This window comes from Lynx canadensis, chromosome E1 (assembly GCF_007474595.2).
Source record: "Lynx canadensis isolate LIC74 chromosome E1, mLynCan4.pri.v2, whole genome shotgun sequence".
Taxonomy (NCBI): domain Eukaryota; kingdom Metazoa; phylum Chordata; class Mammalia; order Carnivora; family Felidae; genus Lynx; species Lynx canadensis.
In genome coordinates, this window is record NC_044316.2 from 17,437,192 (window position 1) to 17,454,841 (window position 17,650).

Genomic DNA, 17,650 nt, shown 5'->3' on the forward strand with positions numbered 1-17,650 from the left:
TTTGATGCACTGCCAACACGGAGATTTACTGAACTTGGGCCCGTTGCAACCACGTAGCCAGGTAGTTAAGTGACCCCCATTTGCAGAGGCGGGATTGGGCTGCATTGGTAAGGGACTCGCCCAAGGTCTCCCCGCGGGTAAGAGCAGGAGCGGCGGGACTCCAGGGCCCCCGGCGGTAAGGTGGGTGAGGGGAGGTGAGGCAGGGCCGGGCGGTCGTTATGCAGCCGGCCGGGGGGGAGGGGGGGGGGCGCGCCTTCCCGGGCGCTGTGGAGCTGGGCCTTGGGAAATGAAGCGCGTTGACTGCCGCCTCTCGCCCGCCGGCCCCGCCCTCCGCCGCTACACTTCCGGTGGGGCTGCGACCGCGGAGGGGCGCGGGCGGGCGCGCGGGCGGCCGCTGGGGGTGGCGGGATAGGCTGGGCGCGGCCGGCGGTGCGGGTGGTGCGGGCCGTGCCGTACAGGTCTCTGCGTTCCCCGCGGGCCCTCCGTCCCACCGGCGCCATGGGCAATTGCCACACCGTGGGGCCCAACGAGGCGCTGGTGGTTTCAGGTGAGAGGGCGGCGAGGGGGTTGGGTCTGGGGCGCCGGGGCGGAGAGGGTTGGGACGCGGGCTGTGCCCGCGAAGGTGGGTGAAGAGGGGGCGCGGGGTGGGTGCGGGGCTGGGGAGCTAGCGGGGACGGGCTAGGCCGGGGAGGGGCTCAGAGGGCGGAGGGCAGTGCGGAAGGTGGGGGCGCGGGTGTTGGGCCCGAGAACCTTACAGGAGGGGACCCCCATTCTCACACTTGCGGTGTTCCGAGCCCTCGAGACTCTCCCTCCCACTGCGTGTTTTCCCGTGTTTATTCCCTCCTGTCTCCGCCTCCTCCTTGGGCACGGTCTCCTCCCCTCTACTCCACTGTGGCCTAGGGGGTCCCGAACTGAGGCCGTGGGGAGGGGACCCGTGGTTCCCAGAACGTAGCGGTTTGGCTGGATTCCAGGGCCCGGCCCTTGGGGTGGGTCTCGAGGCTTTGGAGGGCAGGTGCCTGCCTGGGGATGGGGCCCTGGGACGGGGATCCTTTTGTTCCCGTTAATTCTGAGCGGGTTAGGGCTTGCTGGGGTTTACTGGCACTGCCCTTCCCCGGAGATGCGGGTGCGGCCTCTACAGGTTGAGAAACCGGGTTCTGGGCTGTGTCGCCGCGGTTGCAAAATGCTACAGACTCCAGAATTTCTGGGAGCTTAGGTGGGGCTTGACTGCTGTGCTGGGGAAGGGAGAGGTATCTTTGCCTTAAGGCTGCTTTTTAAATTGTGTATTTGGGTATCTTGAGAGGCTGAAGCCTTTCAAGCCACCAGTTTGTGCAAACCCTGGCTGGCTCACAGGTGCTGGGAAGGGTGGTTTCCTGACAGCTTGGAGGCCTGTGGCTGCAGGAATCCTTCAGGTCTTACTTCCTACTATCAATGTCAATTTCCAGCCTGTGTGCAGAGTTGTTAGGGCTGGCTACAGAAGTGGGTAGAAGAGGGTGAGTTAGACCAAGGTTTGTAGCTGCCCCTTGGGGAGGTGTGATGAATCCACTGGGAACTTTTACCCCAGAACATGGCCTCTGGCTCGGTTTGGATCTCAAAATCAGTCTCTCCACTGGGACAGGAAATCCCGGCCCTCCCTGATCAGGACCCTCCTACTCTTGTAGGGAAGAGCAGACAAGACCAGAGGTGGCCTTGGGATTTAGGAGGGAGACCCCCAGAGAGCACTGAGGCCAGACTTGCACCTGTCTCCCAGACCCCAGTCCTAAAGAAGACGTTTAGAACCCGAAAATCTGCATGGCACTTTCTCTTGTAGACTTTTCTTTCTGGAAGTCCAGACCCTGAGCTGAGGAGACAAAAGCTCTAATCCTGTCCCTGTGGAGAGACTAAGGGGTGAGAGGAGCACCTGAGTTAGGCTGCTCTGTACCTTCCACTTGACGGAAATCTGGTCCTCTGGCCAGAGGCCAATGCAGTGGCCTCCCTCCCCTGTTTTAGGAGGGAGCGGAGGCCGTGCCGAGAATTGAGGGCGCTGTAGTCAAGGAAGGGTAGGAGAGAAGAGGGAGGGATAAGGCTCAGGATAACAGAACCTGGGGATTTGAGCCGATCAGACGGATAGAGATGCAGCTCTCCCTCACAGAACTCCCAGCAGAGCAGGGCAGAGCAACCACTCCCAGCCCTGCCCCCCACCTGGTTACTTAAGCCTGCATCTATCTAGGTCTGGAGGCATCACATTCAGCCCAATTTGAGAAGGATGCCGTTAAATCTCCTGGTCATCTTCTGCACCTGAAAAGGCTGGAGGATTTTTCCTGGTTGTCTAACCTCCCTTCTTCATTCTGTAATATCAAACCTTTTTGTCTCTCTCTCTCTCTCTCCTTTTAGCAATTTTAAAGGGGGAATCCAAACACCATACATCTTTCTCTCATCTCTACACTAGGTCAGAGGTTCTTAACCTGGGGTCCGTGGGTAGAATTTAGAGGTCTGTGCGTTTGGATGGGGGAAAGACATGCTCCCGACCTTGTCACTAATCTTAATTGAAAGTTAGCCTTTCTTCGGATTATAAATGTCAGCCACAATCCATGTTAACATTAGCAGGTATTTTCCTACCATACTGCCATTGTAGCAGGTACCTTTGAAGTCATTTATGCTCTCACTGAATTCTGCTTCTGAAACCATCACTACACTGCATGTTAACCAACTTGGATTTAAATAAAATTTCTTTAAAAAGTGAGTAGTTTTAGCATCCCTAAATTCTACTCCTGAAACCATTACTACACTATATGTTAACTTAGATTTTTTTTTAATTTTTTTTTAACGTTTTTTTATTTTTGAGAGAGAGACAGAGCATGAACAGGGGAGGAGCAGAGAGAGAGGGAGACACAGAATCTGAAACAGGCTCCAGGCTCTGAGCTGTCAACACAGAGCCCGACGTGGGGCTCGAACTCACAGACCGTGAGATCATGACCTGAGCCGAAGTCGGACACTTAACCGACCAAGCCATCCAGGCGCCCCTATGTTAACTTAGATTTAAAATATATATATATATATATATATATATATATTTACGCTCATCAGTACTTGAAGTTTAGCTAGTTATTAACCACTAGATTTTATTATTTAATGTGTTACTATTTCACACCTATTACTATGTATTACATGTCACACATTTGGTGGTTTTAATAATTATTAAATTAATAAATAATTTGATAAATTATTTTATTTGACAAATAAATTTTTATTTGACAAAATTATTTGACAAATAAATAATAAACTTTCAATATAATTGTTTCTTATGTATTTTATGCATTCATCAACATTCCTGCATTGCTGGACTACTAACAGGGGCTGTGGCTCAAAAGAGACTAACTCCCCCTTGTAGAGTATGGTCTTCTGGAGAAGTGGGAAGAAGGTAGAAGAGAGGCAGGAAGGGAGCAGAATATTCCTGAGAAGGTAGAGGGATAGACTGGGTCTGGAGGGGCTAAGAATGGAACAGAGGTTGGCGTGTAATTCTTCAGCTTGGATACGGACAGGGCAAAGGCAAGTAAGTTGAGTTAGAAAAAGTGAGATAAAATTAGAAGAAACTTCCAGGTGTGAAGAGAGTGAAAGCTAGGGATGTCAAGGAAGGGGCACCTGAGTGTCCTCTCTTGGGCGTGGTGCTCAGGCTCAGTGTGACCAGGAATCTGGGAGGGAGATGCCTTTCAGGGCAGGAAGCTGCTGGGGGTGGGGCAGACTGGCAGTACGAGCGCTTCCTGTTGTTGCTACCCCTGGGAACTTGGCCATGTTGCCCTTGGCCAAGGCCCAGCTTCGGCTGTGGCAGCCTGCTCTCAAGGTCAAAGAATAAGTTAAAGGTATAGGGTGGACACCCCCTTCCCCCACGCGATCCCACCCCACCTCTACCACTTCCACCCCCAGCACAGTGAGAAGTGCCCTGGAACCCGCTGGAGGCCCCAGCCCTCACCAGGCCCAAAGTGAAACAAGCTGTGATTTTTTGACCCTTTCAGTTTCTCCAGATCCCAAGATGGCTTAGGTTTCAGGTTGACTGCTTGTCCTTAGAGGCCTCCCTTACCCCACCCCCCAGAGCAGAGAAGCCTACGCTAGCTTCCCTTGAGCAACAGCCTTGTGGACAGTTATTTCCCCTCCAGAGAAACAGGCCTCTTTCCACCCCTACTCACACTGCGGGGCTGCGCCTTACTCCCTGGACTTCTGGCTCGGCTCCTTGCACACTGTGCACAGAGGCAGGCCCAGGAAACTGGGTTGGCTCTTGGGGAGCAGTCTCGGACACCAGTTCTTTAAGGTGACAGGATTTCTGCACTAGTGAGGTCTTTGTCCTTCGCCTCCACCTGTCCAAAACTTGTCTCCAGTTCCCTGTTCTCTGTGTTGTCTCTGGTTCCGTTGTTGACTTCACCACCCACTCAAACCTGTACTCTGGAGGTGCACCCATGTGGTAGCCAATAGCCACTTAAATTAAATCAGAGGAGAGCCTGGGTGGTTCAGTCAGTTAGATGTCCAACTCTTGATTTCGGCTTGGGTTGTGATCTTGCGATTCATGAGATCGTGCCCTGAGTCCGGCTCTCTGCTGACAGAGCGGACTCTGCTTGGGATTCTCTCTCCCTCTCTTTCTTCCCCTCTCCCATGTGTATGCGCATTCTCTCTCTGAAAATAAATAAACTTTAAAAAAAATTTTTTTATTAGAAATTCAGTTCCTCGGTTGTACCAGCCACATTTCCAGTCCTCAGTAAGCACATGTGGCTAGTGGCTGCCATATTGCACAGTGCAGCCATAGAACATTTCCACCCTCTCAGTTCTCTTGGACAAGACTGCTCTAGAAGTTACTCCATGACATCAGCCACCATGTCTTGCCTAAGTCATTGCAAGAGGCTTCTACCCAATCTCCTTGGCCACCCCGCCCCCTTCTTCCACCTTGTGCAAAGTGGTGTTTCTAAAAGGTAAATGTAATTTTGTTGCTCCTCACCTTAAATCCTTGTGTGACCACCCGCCCCCCCCGCCCCCCGCCATCACACACACACACACACACACACACATACACCCAGCTCTTTGGCCTGATACGTGAGACACTCTATGATCTGGCCTCTGCCCCTCTACCCTGCTTGTACCCTTCTGTGGGTCCTCAGAGACACTGTAACCCAGCTACATGAAACTACCCCTGACCCTTGACCTTTGGAGGCACACACCCTAAGGCTTTCCTGGAAACTGAAGTCTGTGAATACAGAAATGATGACAACCACTGACTTTTTCCCAAATCCCATTTCCTTTGAATCATCTGTTTCCTGCACATTTTTCTGCACTGCAAGGAAACTGCCCCTCTAGCTTTTACTAAAGTTTTCTTGAACTCGGTGAATAATTTTGGTATTATCAGTTCACAACAAGAATTTCAGGAATTGGTTCTTCTCACTTCTGCATAGACATTATGCCAGCATGCTGGACATGTCTACAGCTGGATCCGAGTTGGGGCCCGATTCAACATTCTGTTTAGTAGATATAGTTTTCAGGAACCACTTCCTTAAAAAAAATTTTTTTTTTTACATTTGTTTATTTTTGAGAGACAGAGAGAGACAGAATACAAGCGGGGGAGGGGCAGAGAGAGAATGAGACACAGAATCTGAAGCAGGCTTCAGGCGGTCAGCACAGAGCCTGACACGAGGCTCAAACCCATGAACTGTGAGATCATGACCTGAGCCAAAGTCTGACGCTTAACCAACCGAGCCACTCAGGTGCCCCATAAGAACGAACCACTTCCTTTTCAGGCCTTTTCTCTTTGTCTCCACTTCTGCCACTGGTACCACAGTTTGGCCTTTGTTTTGAGGCCTTGCCTTCCCCATTCACTCCCATAAGAAGTACACAGTCACTCTGAAGCCCTGGAAGTAGAGAACCAACCTTACTGAGATGTGTCTGCTGGGCATGAGCAAGGATCCCATCTTGGCTCCAAGACACCTCCTTCCCTTCAGCCTCCCAGTGCCCCCCCGCCCCCCGTGTGCCCTGCACCCCTTCTTGTTCTGCACACTCCCTGGTACATGGTATTACAATTATCTCAGGAAAAGTTCCCACCTCCTTCAAGGTAGAAATTGTAGGGGCGCCTGGGTGGCTCAGTCGGTTAAGCATCCAACTTCAGCTCAGGTCATGATCTCACGGTTCATGAGTTCAAGCCCCACGTCGGGCTCTGTGCCGACAGCTCAGAGCCTGGAGCATGCTTCGGATTCTGTGTCTCCTTCTCTGCCCCTCCCCCAGTCGTGCTCTGTCTCTCTCTCAAAAATAAATTAACATTAAAAAAAGATAGGAATTATAAATTTAAAAAAAAAGATAGGAATTGTATCTTCATCTCTTTATTCCTAGCACAGAAACAGTCTACTTGTTTGTTGAATGAATGGTTAAATGAAAGATGAAGCTTTTCCTGCTCACTCCTGCCCACCGACTTCTGTTCTCTGAAAGTACTTACATGCGGAACCACTCATTGGATAGCCTTCTTTCTATGCACGTTGTCTACCAAATTGTCTGTCTCCCTTTTTTTTTTTTTATTTAAAAATTTTTAATGTTTATTTATTTTGGGGAGAGATCGAGAGCAGTTGGGGGAAGGGCAGAGAGAGAGAGGGAAAAGCAGGCTCCAGACTCTGAGCTGTCAGCACAGAGCCCAATGCAGGGCTGGAACTCACGAATTGCAAGATCATGATCTGAGCTGAAATCAGAGGCTTAACCGACGGAGCCACCCAGGCATCCCTGTCTGTCTCTCATTTCTGTGTAAGCTCAGCACCCAACAGTGGGGTTTGTCAACTGTCAGAGTGAGTAAAGGCCCAGAGTTGCTGTTGGAGGGATGGGGGGTAGACAAACCCAAGAACTGACTGACCAGCAGTGGTTTGCTTTGCTCTCCAGGGGGCTGTTGTGGTTCTGACTATAAACAGTACGTGTTTGGCGGCTGGGCCTGGGCCTGGTGGTGTATCTCCGACACTCAGAGGTAAGGGCCCGGGGGCTGGGGAACCTGGCATCCTGGTGGGCAAGGGAGAAAAGGGTTTCCAGCCTTCCCCGCTTCACCCCCCCGGTCAGCTAGAGCATCCTCCCTTGCCACATTCCCATGCTGGGGGCCTTCTAAGAAGCAGGTGAGATGGGTTGCAAAGGGACACAGGGGGTCTGTCTGCGGGCACCTTCTCCTTAGTGGGTATGCTTTTTCCACTGGAGACGTCACTTCTGTCCCAGAGAATCCAGGGTCATGCCCAAGCAGAATCCTGACTCCCTGAGCCTAACTCAGTTATTCTTGCAGCCCTATTCCCTGTGGAGAGGAAGGGCTGAAGAGACCCACACACGCCCTCACCCGTGCAGGCCTGGACAGTGTAGGCAGGGCTAAAGGGCAGAGAATGACGGATGCACATTGTGAAGGGCTCCATGATAGCCGCAGCTTACCGACAGGGGGTGGGGATCTAAGGAACTGGTGCCGTGCTGGGCAAAACAGGTCTGGACCTCCTCAGTCAGTCTGGAAAGACTCACCAGAGGAAGGGACATTGCAGCCCCCCAGAGGGCCCACCATCCGGCTCTCCCTGGGGCTCCCCCAGAACCCTCAGCGGGACCAGACTTGGCCTGGGCCTCTCCTGGCTCCCTCACTGCCTACCCACAAGGAGAAGAGGTGTGCCAGCCACTTTTCCACCGTCACCCCCTTCCTGACTATGCCCAGATCCTTCCAGGCCAGGACCCACGCAACAGGGAGGGGAAGTGATGGCCACCCCGGAGGGAAAACAGCAGCGATTGCGGTGGAAATCCCCCTCTGGCCCAGCCCCCCCAGTCAGCAGAGAGAGGCCCTCCGTGGCTGCGCCGAGCTCTATGCTTGAGACTCCAGGGGGACTGAGGGTGTTGGCCAGGGTCAGGGCCATGGGGAAGCAGGTCACCTTTTTAACTTCACTGATTTCCCGTAACCCCCTCTGCTCTCCCCTCACTTTGTTCGGCCCGAGTTGAGGAATCCTGGGGGACTCTCCTGGCTCAAGGCCAAAAGTGTCCAAGAGTATAACCAGTACTGATCACAACTTCTTCTCAGGAGGACACGAGGCCCTCCTGAGTGGGCCAGTGGCCTGTCGAAAGCCATGGGGTGCCCTCTCCAGAGGTACTGTCACCCCACCCCACATGCCTTGCAGTCCTGGGATGACCGAGTAAGTCGTCCAGACACTGCGGTACAGCCAGTCCTGGAGAGTTTGCAACTTTACCCAGAGACTTGTCCCGCGCAGGCATCCACTGCTAGGGTGACACGCCTGCAGCCCTTTCTCTACGTTCTTAGCACCCCCTCCTGCTTTTTGCTCCAGGCAGCAGAGCCCCAGGAGAGGAGAGCCAAGCTTCTCTGACAGTACGTTTGGAAGTAAGGAGTGGAGGGCCTTGTACATCATCCTGGGAAACTGACCTCACACACCCAGGCTTAGCATTCTCCCTCCGGTGCCACTTGCTGGGTGGTCTAAGCCTGGAGCCCGCCCCTTCCTGGGCTCTGTGTCCAGGGGCAGTCCCTTCCCCGACCCCTAGCCTACCTGAAGGACGTCTCTACAAGCTGGGACTTCTATTTCCCTAGGCCGGCAGGAAGAGCCCCTCAGGTCAGAGTAGAGGCTTCTAACCCAGCCTGGATTCTAGCCTCCCCTTCGAGATACTTTCCGCACACCGCCCTCCAGGTCCCCCACCTCCGTTGTCAGCCGTTCTTCGCCAGGCTCGATGAAACCCTGCCTGCTGTGCTTTGCCGCCACATCCTGTGCTGTCCTGAGGCCCTGATGTGGCAGCTCTCTCCCTTACCTGAGTGAATCCTCCACCTCTGGCATCTGAGCTGCAGCCTCCTGTCTTCCCTCCTTCCTTCCCTCCTTCCCTCCCTCTCTCCTATCTCCCTCTCTCCTCCTTCCCCAGAAGAGAGCTTAGTGGGTTCCTATCTGAGTCCTCTCAGGCCAAGGAGTGCCAGTATCAGGGGCTCCGATGAAGGCAACCTTTCCACACCTGCACGGCCAGAGCCCCCCGGGCTGGCACTGTGCTGGGTGAGACGGGGCTCCCATCCCCCACCCCCATCCCCCAGTCCGCCTGCCTCTGCTCCTTCAGCTTCTGCCACTGTCCTCCCTTCTTCTGGTTGGAGGAAACTGTCCACACTGTCAGCATCCCGGCTTCTGCCTGGCCTGCCACCCTGCGCTCACTCGCACACACGTGCTGCGCGAGGGAGGCCCAGCTAGGGTGGCCTAAACAGCTTCAAGACGCTTCATTTTCTTTGCCGTGACTCTCTTTGCCTCTGCCCAACTTTGGAAATCCCAAAGTGAATTACCCCGTCACCTCCCAGTTGTCCCTGTGAATATTGTGGGAGGGACATCCTTTCTCCTCCAGCCTTCCTTGACACCTAGCCCCCCAAATCAGAAAATCCAAGGTTTTCTTTGGGCTTTCCTGGCCCTAAATTGCCTACTTAGTGATATGTAACACAAACCCAAGCAGGATTTGGTATTTGCTGTGGTTCGTTAATCCCCAGAGTGGCCTCTTCTGTCCAATTTCTGGAAACACAGGTTTGCCTGTGTTTGGAGAGTAGAGCTGACACTAAGTCTCCCAGACTCTCCTGCCAGGAGTCTGCCAGGAGTTTCCTGGGAAAGTGAGGTGGTGGGCAACCCAGGTGCCCTGTGCACAGGCCTCCCGACCTCAGGTGGTAGGCTTTTTCCCCAGCCCAGCCGCTCCTCCTTAGAGGGGTATGGGAAAAGAGACCCAGAGGCCTCAGGCCAGCAAGGGGCCTTCCTCTGTCCCCCTACAACCCTAGGCTGAGCTGGCAGTAGAGGGCTAAAGTACTAAGAGCAACCCCGCCCTGCCCCAGGCATCCGGCATCGTTGCTTGTCTGGTAACCACTGTGTGTGTTTGCTGTGTCCCCTCCTACCCCTTCCTTTCCCTACCTCTCCCTCCCCCTGGCTGCTCCTCAGACTGTCTCTGGAGGTTATGACCATCCTGTGTCGCTGTGAGAATATTGAGACGTCGGAGGGGGTCCCGCTATTCGTAACAGGGGTTGCACAGGTAATAACCCACCTGCTTCCTCCTCTGTGTCTAACCTTCTCTCTTCCTGCCCAGCGGGGCCTGGCAGGCAGGAGCCAGATGGACTCCCCTCCGAAAGTGTGCCTCCCTCCCCTCTGTTCCCACCTGTGCTGCCGTGGGTGCCAGGATGGACCCCTAGAGATCCCCAGTTCCCTTGCCCTCACTGACTGGGGCTGCTAGTGGGGAAAGAGCAAGGGATTCTGGAACCCCTCCCAGGTCCGCTAGTGAATGTCCTTGGATGCCAAGGGGTAAGTTGAGGCAGGAGACACAGGCCCCTGTGTGCCAGAACTCGGCTGTCTGGACAGGAAGGGTTCAGTCCCAACCACTCCAGGTCCTGCAGAGCCCGTTGCCAGCCTCCCGTCCATGCTGACACCCCAGTGTCGAGCCCTAGCCCTCCTTCTCACAAGGCCAGAAAATGGGTCCCATGAAAAGTTCTGTTCGTCAGGCTCCTCCGACCTCCTTGCCAGGCATCAGCAAAATGAGCCTTGGCCATTCCCTGCTCCTAATTTTTGTTGAGAAGGCTTTGAGAAAATCTCTTGTCACTAAGATTTTAGTTTCCCTTTGTGCGAAGTAGGGGAATCATGTCCTCTACGTGTTCTGTAGGGATATTGGAAAGGCAAGTAAAACAACATGAGGGCTTTTTGAGATTTTTGGAAAAGAAGTGCTAGAAAAACCTAAGCTTTTTTTATTAATCCGGTGTGTGTGTGTGTGTGTGTGTGTGTGTGTGTGTGTACGCACATGGGTGTGTGGTATTTTTAAAGTTCATTTATTTTATTTAAAAAAATTTTTTAATATTTATTTTTGAGAGAGAGAGACAGACAGAGCATGAGTGGGGGAGGGGCAGAGAGAGAGGGAGGCACAGAATCAGAAGCAGGCTCCAGGCTCCGAGCTGTCAGCACAGAGCCCAATGCGGGGCTCGAACTTAGGAACTGAGAGATCATGACCTGAGCCAAAGTCAGACGCTCAACCGACTGAGCCATCCAGGCACCCCAAGTCCATTTATTTATTTTGAGAGAATGTGAGAGAGCAAGCAGAGGAGGGGCAGAGAGAGGGGAAAAAGAGAATCCTAAGCAGGCTCCACGCTATCAGTGCAGAGCCCAACACAGGGCTGGATCCCACCAACTGTGAGATCGTGACCTGAGCCGAAATCCAAGAGCTGACCGCCCAACCAACTGAGCCACCCAGGTGCTCCCCAGTCTCACTCTGAAAAGCAAGTGGCCCGATGTCTCGCTCTTCACTGCCATGCAGCTGTAGCCAATGAAACCCATTCCTGAGCCAGGGTGTTCGGTAACTCCCAGCGCTTTCTTTGTAATATGCAGGTGGTCATCTTCATTGCTTCCCTCAGCAGCTCCCTGTTGAGCACCTTCCCAGTTCCAGGCACTGCGGTGAGCATCAGAAAGCCCCTGCCCCCTCAGAGCCTGCATGCTGGGCGCCCAGACCGGAAGGGCCCAAACATCATCTTACCAATCCCCTTACCTTGCTGGAAATTGCCCTTCTGGCTTCTCAGGCACAACCCCGCACCACCTCTCCCTTCCTCACCCAGTCTGCCGGCTCTAACGGGGAAGGGGACTGTCCCCACCTTACCCACTCCTTGTAGCCATGTGCAGGCAGGCTTCGGCACGGAGGCCTGAGAAACTCAGAGCACTTTGTGTGGAACCAGTAGGGTCCCAGCCTCCCTCGACACCCTTGGCTAAAGAAACCCCGCTCTGCCTCCAAACTGCTACTGACTTGAGACAACTGCAGATACCTATGTCCCTTTTAAGCTGGGTGATGTGGACCCTGGAGATTGTCTGGGCCAGGATGCCCTCGTGTGACCTCAGCCCCGGTTCCCCACTTGAGCCACCTGGGCCCAACCCCAGAGGGTAGGCTTCAAGTCCAGCCTGTTGCCAGGTGGAGGGACCGGGCAGGACTCCCCTGGCCAGGCGCAGACGCAGGGTCACCTCTGTCTCGGCCCAGCAGCGGGCATACTCCTAGTACGCCAGGCTAGTAGGCAGGGCTCTCTGGGCAGCCTCCCGGGGTGCCTTGAGGACAGGTGAAGGCCTCTGGGGGGACATTCAGATGGCACCCGTGGATGACCCACACAGCCCAGCCCGGAGTACCAGCGCTTACGTGTTTTTCCCAGGACACACACACACACACAGCTACACAGCTACACCTGGACTCTCCGCACTGGCCCAGACCGCCCACAACCACTGCTCTACTTCCTTTCCCTACTCTGCAGGCCAGGCTCATCTGAGCAGACATGTGTGCCGTGGGCAGAACACTTACACTGCTTCCCCCGGAGCCACCCGCACCCACGCTGCTCTGCCTTCCCACCCATCTCCCCACAGACTCCTGACTACAACCCCTCAAAGCGCCCACCCCACCCTCTGCAGCAGGACCCCTGGCCTGTCCCAGTCGGAGCAGTGAGGTATTGGACTCTCCCCACACCCCAGGCCCTGGGCCCCCAGACCCATGCCCCTGTTTTGCATTTCTTGGCAGGATTTCCCTAGAGATTATGACGTTGCAGCCCCGCTGCGAGGACGTAGAGACGGCCGAGGGGGTAGCTTTAACTGTGACGGGTGTCGCCCAGGTATAGTAACTCAGCAGCCCCACGCATGTCCGTTGAGCTGCCTCGTCCCTGTGCCGGGGTTTGGGGGGAGGAGGAGAGGACGGCAGCCAGGGGCAGTCTCCCTCCAGTGCCCCTTCCCCTGCCCCCCTTCCAAGAGAGGGTCATCGTCACTGGAATGTGCTCACTCGGCCTCTTGGCCACTCAGTAGGACTAACAGACACCCCTTCTCTCCTCAGCGGGCTCGCAAGAGACAGAACCAGCGCTGAGGGCTCCTGGCTCACTAACCCCACCCCATTCTTTGCAGGTGTTGGAAGTGCCACGCCCCAGAATCCAGGCCTTCCCTGTTCCCTGGGGAGGGGGCTAAAGGGGACCAGAGGGGAGGCCACGTGAGGCAGAGGAGTTGTCGGAGGCTGCTTTATGTTCCCAGCTCGGGGCCAGGGTGAGGGGCTTCCTGCTCCAGTCCAGTTCTCAACGTCACAGGGCAGCAAGGTGCAACCATGCTATAGGCTCCTGGTGAGGGGTGGTTGGCTTAATACCTCGGGTATGAAAGGCAGGTGGATACCCACCCTCGGTGGCATCCCCCTGGACCTGTCTCCTGCCCTGTCCAGGCTCTCTTCCCTAGTCTGTGTATCTGTGTCCCTATCACTCATTTTCCTTTTTGCCCTCTCTGCTCCTCAGCCTGCAGGTCTCCCACCTGTGGGGAGACTGCATGGGAGGAATTGGCTAACGAGGGAATAGTGAGTGGGCTGAGGGTGGGGAGATGAGCCCCAAATGCCCAGCAGAGAGGCCGTGTCAGGGCCCGAGGCTGCCAGTGAAGATAAAAATTGTCAGTGTAAGAATTCCATGTGTGCTCTCCCCACCAGAGGCCTCAGACAGACTCTGTCCCCTCCTGGCCCCTAGGCCTCCGGGTCTGAGAAAAGAGGGGAGGGGCACAGCCACCATCCTCCACATCTCTGGGTCTGGGGACTCCATCTGCCCCCCTCCAGCCTGGTTCAGGCGCCTCTGTGACTACTGGCAGGTGAAGATCATGACGGAGAAGGAGCTCCTGGCAGTGGCCTGCGAGCAGTTTCTGGGCAAGAACGTGCAGGACATCAAGAACGTCGTCCTGCAGACCCTGGAGGGACACCTGCGCTCCATCCTTGGTAAGGCCCTGCCCCTCCCAGGGACCCCTCTGCTGTCTTTGAGGAACCTCACAGGCTCTCCAAGCCAGGGCCAGGGAGGGGCGTGGGGCAGGGCAGGGAGGTCTGTCAGTCCCACCAAGGTTTCTTTTCCCAACTTCCGGTGACTTGAGGGAGAGGGCATTGGGATGGGGAGGTGAGGGGCCGCCAGTCTGGCCAGGCTCCTGGTGTTGCTTGAGACACTTTTCCTCATCCAGCCTGGACTCTGCAAGAGGAGGCTCAGTGTTAAATACTGTGAAGAAGAAACCCCGGGAAGACCCAGCTCAGACTGCACTACGTGGGCATGCAGTCAGACTGCTGCTTGTATGCCTCGTCCCTTCTGCGGTGGGCTGGGCCCCCAGGGAACCAGCCCATGATCCCTCTGTTCCCAGGGACCCTCACCGTGGAGCAGATTTATCAGGACCGGGATCAGTTTGCCAAGCTGGTGCGGGAGGTGGCGGCCCCTGATGTCGGCCGCATGGGCATCGAGATCCTCAGCTTCACCATCAAGGTGCAGTGCGATAGGAAGGCTGCAGCCCCCCACGTCCCCCTGGGAGGGGGGTGTTGGCAGGAGGGGCACCTCTGTACCTATGACTCTTCCCAAGGATGACTCCCCCTTCCCTCCCAGGACGTGTATGACAAAGTGGACTATCTAAGCTCCTTGGGCAAGACACAGACTGCCGTGGTACAGAGAGATGCCGACATTGGGGTGGCCGAGGCCGAGCGAGACGCAGGCATCCGGGTACGTGGGCTTTCCTTCCTGCCCCCAGGGCCAGGGATCTCGGGGGGATGGGACCATGGTAGGTTGAGGGAACCCTCAGCACCTGCCCCTCCTGCTGCCAGGAAGCCGAGTGCAAGAAGGAGATGCTGGATGTGAAGTTCATGGCAGACACCAAGATCGCCGACTCCAAGCGAGCCTTCGAGCTACAAAAGTCAGCTTTCAGTGAGGAGGTCAACATCAAGGTAAGGAGCCATAGGGCATCCCAGGTTGGGGCTCAGGGCTCGGGATCTGGCAGCCAGCCTCTGACGTGCTGCCCTTCTTCCTGCCGCAGACAGCCGAGGCCCAGCTGGCCTATGAGCTGCAAGGAGCCCGTGAGCAGCAGAAGATCCGGCAGGAAGAGATTGAGATTGAGGTTGTACAGCGCAAGAAGCAGATCGCAGTGGAGGCACAGGAGATCCTGCGCACAGATAAGGAGCTCATTGCCACAGTGCGCTGTCCTGCCGAGGCTGAGGCCCACCGCATACAGCAGATCGCCGAGGGTGAAAAGTGAGCGCCCCTGGCTGAGGGGGGGACTAGTCAGGCCCCTCTCCCACCCACCTCTCCAGCCCCAGCGTGGAAGCCGTCTCTCCCAGCACCTGCTGACTGAGGTGGGGGTGTGCCGCCTTCCCAGTGGGATTGCTGTTGGGAAGGCTGAACTAGATAAAGGAGACTTGAGGGCCCAGTATGGTACTTGGCACAGCGGGCATCCTGGCCAGTCCCTGGCTAGTCTCTCCCATTTGCATCTGGCAGCTGGTGGCCTCTCTCTGCCAGAGCCTGAAGAAGGCACCTCCCTCCTTAGGTCCCCAACCCCTGACACCCGGCAGAGCAGAGGGCTTGAGGGTTTGCTGGCCCCCAGGCAAGGCTTGAGGGGCCCCTGGCACTTCGCACTGATGCTGCCTGGCCTGAACTCCTGCAGGGTGAAGCAGGTCCTCTTAGCACAGGCGGAGGCTGAGAAGATCCGCAAAATCGGGGAGGCGGAGGCAGCAGTCATCGAGGCGATGGGCAAGGCAGAAGCTGAGCGGATGAAGCTCAAGGCTGAGGCCTACCAGAAATATGGGGATGCAGCCAAGATGGCCTTGGTGCTGGAGGCCCTGCCCCAGGTGAGGCCTTTGCCCCGGGGTGGATCCGGCTGGGCCTTGTCAGGAACACAGCAACGGGCTGGCTAGAAACATTAAATGTGAGAGCGCTCGGCGGGGGGGGGGAGGGGGGGGGCAGGAACCCTGCAACAGGCACAGGCCCATCCCTGGCCCACTGGGTCTCACTGACCGTGGCTTGCAAATAAGAGCCACCCAAGCTGGGGTGGGGTTTAGGCGAGGTGGAGAAAGGAAGGGGAGATGCTGGACGGGGCAGGGCAGGAGGACAGAGTGCACCAAACCGAGCCCTCCCCCCACCTCCCCCACCTAGATTGCTGCCAAAATCGCCGCCCCGCTGACCAAAGTCGATGAGATTGTGGTCCTCAGTGGGGACAACAGCAAAGTGACATCGGAGGTAAACCGACTGCTGGCCGAGCTGCCGGCCTCTGTGCACGCCCTCACAGGCATGGACCTCTCTAAGGTGAGTGCTGGCCGCCTGCGGGTGGGGCAGTCACGGGCCTCAGAGCCGAGGCCTCATGGCGCCTCCCTTCCTTGCAGATACCCCTGATCAAGAAGGCCACCGGCGCACAGGCGTGAGGCTCCCAAAGACCTACACCCGTCAGCAGCCGCCCGCCTCTCCCTCCAGCACCCGTTTTCCTACCACAGCGACAACGGGAACGCTACTGACTCTGGTGCCTTATTTTGTAGGGACCAGAAGTGCTGCGTGTTCAGGCCTTCTGTGGCTGTCTTCCCTTCTGTCCTGTCTCTAGCTGTCTCCTTCCTCTCCTCCCCCCACACCTTCACTTTCACTGCCACATTCATCTCGTTGGTCTCTTCCACCCTCCTCTCCCTGTACGTCTCCTCCTTTGTCTGTCTTTTTCTGTCCCTCTCTGCTCCCACCCTCTACACACATCATGTAGTTTAAGCTAAAGACGTGTATTATAATCACTGTCTGTCTCGGGGGGCAGTAGCCCTGCTGCTCCTCAGAATCCTGGTGCCTTGAAGTTCTCTGTGCATCTGTCCATCCTCCCCGTGGCCCTTGCCAAAATTCGGCATGGGTGCGGAGGGTCTGGGTAGGATGGCCACCCTCCCTTCTCTTGGCTTGGTCTTCCCAGCCCTAAACCCGACCCCAGAAGTCCCCAGCCTCACCCGCTCCAGACCCCCTCGGCCTAGCCGGGCACTGCCCTACTTCAGCCTCCCCCAGCCCCAGGCCTGCTCTCCTACCTTAACCTCTCTCTCTCTACCCAGGGGCAGAGGCAAGGCCTCCTGTCTATAGCAGCTCCCTCAGTTTACTACTGCCTTAGGAGGCCCCTGCTTGTGCTCAGGGAAGTCCCCTTCATGGACATGTCCCTACTAGGTGGAGTGGGGCTTGGTCCCAACTCTGCTAAACTCTTTTGGGATCAGGGTCTAGCCCCACTGGGGACTAGAAGGTGTGTAGACCGTCTTCCTGCTAGGGCTGTGCTGTCCTGGGTATCGGGCCAGGCCCTTCCAGTGGGCAGGGCTGTGCCAACCCTATACAGAGTTGAGTGCTGTAGACTGGCCAGACTCCATCATATCCCCCGTGCCATCTTTCCTTCTGGCCAGAGTGATAGGGTTCCAGCCATGGGGAAGCAGCCCAGTCCTCTGTCTTCTTGCTCTAGTGGAGACAGAAGAGCCCGGGCCCAAGCATCCTGGCAGGGATGCTGTGGGTGTCCAGAGGTCCCAGTGTCCCACTTCTGGCTCTGCCCCAGCCTGTGTAGCTGTTCCTGCATGTGGATGCTGCATGTCTGGTCTGGGGCTTGGATGCTGCACTGCCCCATTGCCTGTCCCTTCTGGTAAAATAAAGATCTGTTATGCCTATGCCCTGTATCGTCTCTTCTGTGAGAGTGGAGACTAGGAAGCAAGAACTAACCAGGTCCCCTGCCCATATGCCCATTCAGCCTCACGGTTACACTTTGTCTGTTCTTCCCCATGGTAGCCACTGGAGGGCATCAGCACACTGGCCTTGCCCCCCAGCAGCATCCTGGGGCAGGGTGGCCATTGGCCCAGGTGCTGTGTCCAGATCTGAGCCTTGGGAGACCTGGCTCCATTGCAGGCAGAAGATGGAAGGGGCTGCCGG

General features: G+C 56.0%; 1 protein-coding gene across 4 annotated transcripts; it reads left to right on the top strand.

Annotated features, from left to right (window-relative positions):
* The first annotated feature begins 396 nt into the window (after positions 1-396).
* Positions 397-17,391, top strand: FLOT2 (flotillin 2). 4 transcript variants are annotated; one of them, XM_030295407.1, is made up of 11 exons: positions 397-547; positions 6,874-6,955; positions 9,903-9,993; positions 13,581-13,704; positions 14,112-14,230; positions 14,348-14,461; positions 14,563-14,682; positions 14,772-14,986; positions 15,396-15,579; positions 15,884-16,033; positions 16,111-17,391. In XM_030295407.1, exons 1-11 carry the CDS (start codon positions 499-501, stop codon positions 16,147-16,149), a joined length of 1,287 nt encoding a protein of 428 aa, XP_030151267.1. In that variant the 5' UTR covers positions 397-498; the 3' UTR covers positions 16,150-17,391. The 4 variants fall into 4 exon arrangements, with proteins under 4 accessions (XP_030151267.1, XP_030151266.1, XP_030151269.1 ...); XM_030295406.1 differs by lacking the exon at positions 9,903-9,993 and adding an exon at positions 12,493-12,583 and having other exon boundaries at positions 399-547; XM_030295408.1 differs by lacking the exons at positions 397-547; positions 6,874-6,955 and adding an exon at positions 12,493-12,583 and having other exon boundaries at positions 9,934-9,993.
* Positions 17,392-17,650: the final 259 nt, after the last annotated feature.